The following is a 4,065-nucleotide window of genomic DNA, read 5'->3' as shown; positions in this document are numbered from 1 at the left end:
AAAAAAAAAAAAAAAAAAAAAACATACCCTGCTCTTTCATCTTGCTTTAGCCCTGCTCTTCTCTACATTACTTGTATTCTAGAATATGTGGCTTTATGGAGTGGCTTCATTGGTGGTTCTGAATAATGCTAAGAGGATTATTTTGCCAGAAATGGAAAAAATAAAACTACAGCTTTCCCCTAAATATCAGATACTATGTCAGATACTATTTTAATCATCTTCCTTGAGAGGTATTTTTCAGACCCATGGGTGGGTTGTAAAATCAACTTCTGGGTCACAATCAGCATCTAAAAACCAAAAAAAAAACAATAGAAAATATTAGAGGGTATCGTATATAGTAAAGGTAGCTTTTGTTTTGATGATGATTTCAAGATATGTAGCCATATATATATGTTTATGTCTGTGTACACGAGCCTGGTGAGAAGTCTGAAAGACCGTGGCTTGGGTTTTATAACATGGTGAAATCTGGCTAGTTTTGTAATTCTTTCATTCTCTCTTTAAGGATCTCAGTGAGTCCTACTTGTCTTCTGTCCCTCATGTTTGCTTCTGTTGCTTTTCCAGGTGGTACCAGGGAGATTGGCTCGGCCTTAACCAGGATGTGCATGAGGCATCGGAGCATAGAAGCCAAGCTGAGGCAGTTTTCCAGGTGAGGACCGTGTTTCTCCCAGACCTCAGACGCCCTTGCTGATTTCAGGTTAAGGAAGCGGTGATACATAGCATAACTCGCCTCAAGCAGTACTGGTTTCCCCATAACGTTAAATCCCCACAGCCCATCTCTCATCACAGCCCGTCCCTCTGCACACTCACTGAACAAGTATTTGGCTGGGCATCTGCCAGGCAGTGGTCTGGGCCCTGGGGCTCCAGTGAAGGACCAGACAGCCTGGGTCCCTGCCTCATGGAGCCTGCACCCCCCTCTGGGATCTTCTCTGTGTCTCTCCTCACACTTCATCAGTGTGAGGCGCCGAGCACCCTGCTGAGACCCCTGGGTGCCCCACCCCTGCAGGAACCTCATAGGAAGAGGAGCTGCCATGCTGGAGAGTGAGGCGTGCACTGCCGCCCTGTTACCCGGGACCTGTGTATGTCCTCCAGGCCCGCCGAGGAGGGCGGGGGCGGCTCATAGAACCTTCCACACTGCCAGCCTCTTGTCTGTTTCACAAGCGTCCAGGATGGGTAGAAATGGCAGTGGCTGGCACGGGGGTCTACAGTCACCAGTGTTCCAGTGAGAGTGGGACGTTCTCCCAAACAGATCAGCATAATTCAGCACTTCTGCACCGCTCTGCTTTGTGAACTGCAAGTTGCGTGAGAGGCTGTCACGGTGGAATCCCTCTGACCCTCTTGCAGGACCACCTCAGGAAGCTGCAGAATGTAGTGGGAAGCACCTGGCCTTGGAGTCAACCGGGCCTAGGTTTGAACCCCGGGCTGGCCGCTGACAGGCCGTAATCTTGGGCTGGGCTCTCAGCCCCTGTCAGATGGGCGTAGGAATCTCTGAAGTGTTCTTGTGCAGATGCACGCAGTGTCCACACAGTGGAAAGCACCTACCGGAGTGTGTGATAAAATCTGGCTTCCTCCTTCCCTCCTCGCCCCTGGGGAGCGCTCCCCGTGATGGCACCCCCTGCACCTCCTCCCACACACATCATCTTGTTTATTCTGGGGCCCGTCCTGTGACACCTCATTCCATTTTAGTGATGAAGAGACACCAATTCAACAGCCACTGTGTATTGAGCAGCTACTATGTGCCAGCATTGTCTTAGGTGTACAGGGCATAGCTCTGAGTAGGAAACACATCCTGCACTTATGAAGCTTACGCTCCAGACACTGTATAAACCTGATAGAGTGTCAGGCGGTGATGAATGACAGGAGAAGGAACACACGGGATGAGGTGGGTGGCGGCTCTTGGACACAGGCTGGTTAGGGAGCGTCTCTGTTCAGAAGGAGGGTTTGGACAGAGCTGGAGGAAGTGAGGCCAGAGGATGCGCCTGTGAGGGGCGTCTTACCACTAGACCCTGGTAAGAGAAGTGGGGGTGGTACCAAAAGCTTGGAGATTTTCAGGAGGCCCAGCATCAAAAAGCAGTCTGAGAATACCTTTGTTGCAGTTCTCACCAGTGCCATTCAGACAGTTTATGGGCATTCTCTAAGTTCCCAACAACATCTCTGTAATGTAGGATCGGGTCGATCCTACTTCCATTGCACAAAAAACCCCGGCTCCCCTGACTCATGATCCCTCTCTGTTCGGAGCTACCTTTCCACTCATTTAACTGCAGTCTGTTTGGGAGAGTGCACAAAATAAGAAGGGATGTACCTGGAGCCCCTCACCCCTCTGATCCTGCCTAGGCTGTCCACAGTCTACATTCATGACTTATCCTGAATGCATGTCAGAATCATGTGGGCCTTTTTTAAAAAAGGTAATGCTGGCCCCCCACCCTCCAAGTTTCTATCAGGTATGGGGTGAGGCCCAGGTGTCCTCACCTTTTAAAAGCTCTCCAGCTGGTTCCCTTGTGCAGCCAGAGGTGTGACCCCACTGATCTGCAGCGTTGCTTGTTAATAGAGTGTGGGAATGGAAAAAGGGGGCCATGAGAAGAGGTCACGCCCACCAGTCACGGGTACAGCTTCTTAGCAGTCATTGAAAAGCCTCCTGAGGACACGGTTGCTGTGAAATTGGGGGATTTGTATGTGAACCTGGGCTTCGTATGCTGCCTTGTCTTGCTTCAGGTAATTGTGATTCAGGTACGTTTTGACAACTGAGTGTAAACCTTGACAACAGAATGTGTCTGTTTAATGTCTCCTTTTCTTTCTCCTTTGGTACAAGTGCTTTAATCGACTGTCTGATAAACCCACTTCAAGAGCAGATGGAAGAATGGAAGAAAGTGGCCAACCAGCTGGATAAAGACCACGCGAAAGGTACTGGGCAAGGCGGCTGATGCATATTAGTCCCAGGTGGCATGTTGCTGGCTGCTGCCTGTGCCTCTGCTGGGTTCATTGATGTCACCCTGAGGACCCGCTCTTTCCTCGCTGCTGCTGTGGACATCTTAGTGTTGGAGGATGAGGGGTCAAAAGTGATCCCATTGCAGGACTCAGTGCTGGGTTTTGGGCATGAAGCCTCACTCAGTGGGTAGCCTGATCGCGCTCTGTGACATTAATTGTGATCAGCTGAATTAAAAGTGATTTGTAACAGCAGGCTTGAATGCCAGAGACGCACTTAGGGCATTTCAGCACATTGTGAAAACCAAACTTTTAATGATGTAAGCTAACCTTCGACCAGTGGGTCTCAGTACCTCATGTGCTAGGTCTGGGGACAGAATGGTCCAGCAGACGCCACCCCTGTCAGTCTTCCTGGAGCCGAAGGGTGGGGTGCAGGTGGTACGGAAGGGCCAGGAGACTTTGCTCCACGGATCGTACAACCTGCAGTAAGTGTGGTGGAGGGAAAGCGTGTGGGCAGATCTGAGGGGATGAAACAGGAAAGAGTTGACTCATAGGTGCTATCAAGAGCGTATAAGAGAGAGCCCTGCTCTGATAGGCTCAGGGCTGGTGGGAGGGAAAGGTCGGGGATGGCTTTGTGGGAGCTGGTCCAGTTGGCGATTAGTTGATGAGGGCAGCAAAGGAGAGAAGTACCAGAGGTGACTGTCACTTCAGATGTTCATGCCTGGGTGACGGAGATGCCAACAACAGAAATGGAACAGTCCAGGGTGGGTGTAGGCTGGTGGGGGAAGACGAAGTGGCCGGTGGGGATGTGAGTCACGTGGGCTGCCCGTCCTCCGTGTCCACAGTGTCTGGCCTTGGTACCAATGTGAAAGTAAGGCAGCTGGTCCTTTCCCAGTTCCTTTCCATGTGGTCTAGTTTCTCCTGCTGTAGTCTGAGGGGCTCTTCTCTGAATTGTAACATCTGGCCGGCATCTTGCCGCGTGGGTTCTTTTTGGAATGACGCACTGTGGATTTGGGCCTTGGGAAAGTAGATAATACTGAAAATATTTCCTGATACGTAAGCCGAGAAATTGTGAATTTTAAAATTTTTATTAAAATGTTCCCGGGTACCATGTTTCCTCAAAGCTGATATGAATGAATACTGTAG

The 4,065-nt window shown here is 50.3% G+C and overlaps 1 protein-coding gene across 6 annotated transcripts in view; it reads left to right on the top strand.

Moving 5' to 3' along the window:
- Window positions 1-4,065, top strand: part of MTSS1 (MTSS I-BAR domain containing 1) — a 167,724-nt gene that overhangs the window by 128,412 nt on the left and 35,247 nt on the right. For 5 of the 6 annotated variants that reach the window (XM_007456054.1, XM_007456055.1, XM_007456053.1 and 2 more), the window contains 2 exons: window positions 562-646; window positions 2,807-2,898. In XM_007456054.1, coding sequence (XP_007456116.1) covers window positions 562-646; window positions 2,807-2,898 — 177 coding nt within the window. Of the gene's footprint in view, window positions 1-561; window positions 647-2,806; window positions 2,899-4,065 lie in introns of those variants that run through there. The other variant, XM_007456056.1, reaches the window with a different exon arrangement.

This window comes from Lipotes vexillifer, unplaced genomic scaffold (genome assembly GCF_000442215.2).
Source record: "Lipotes vexillifer unplaced genomic scaffold, Lipotes_vexillifer_v1.1 scaffold84, whole genome shotgun sequence".
NCBI classification, from domain to species: domain Eukaryota; kingdom Metazoa; phylum Chordata; class Mammalia; order Artiodactyla; family Lipotidae; genus Lipotes; species Lipotes vexillifer.
The sequence above is the reverse complement of the archived record's forward strand: the minus strand, read 5'-3'. Positions and strand labels throughout refer to the sequence as shown.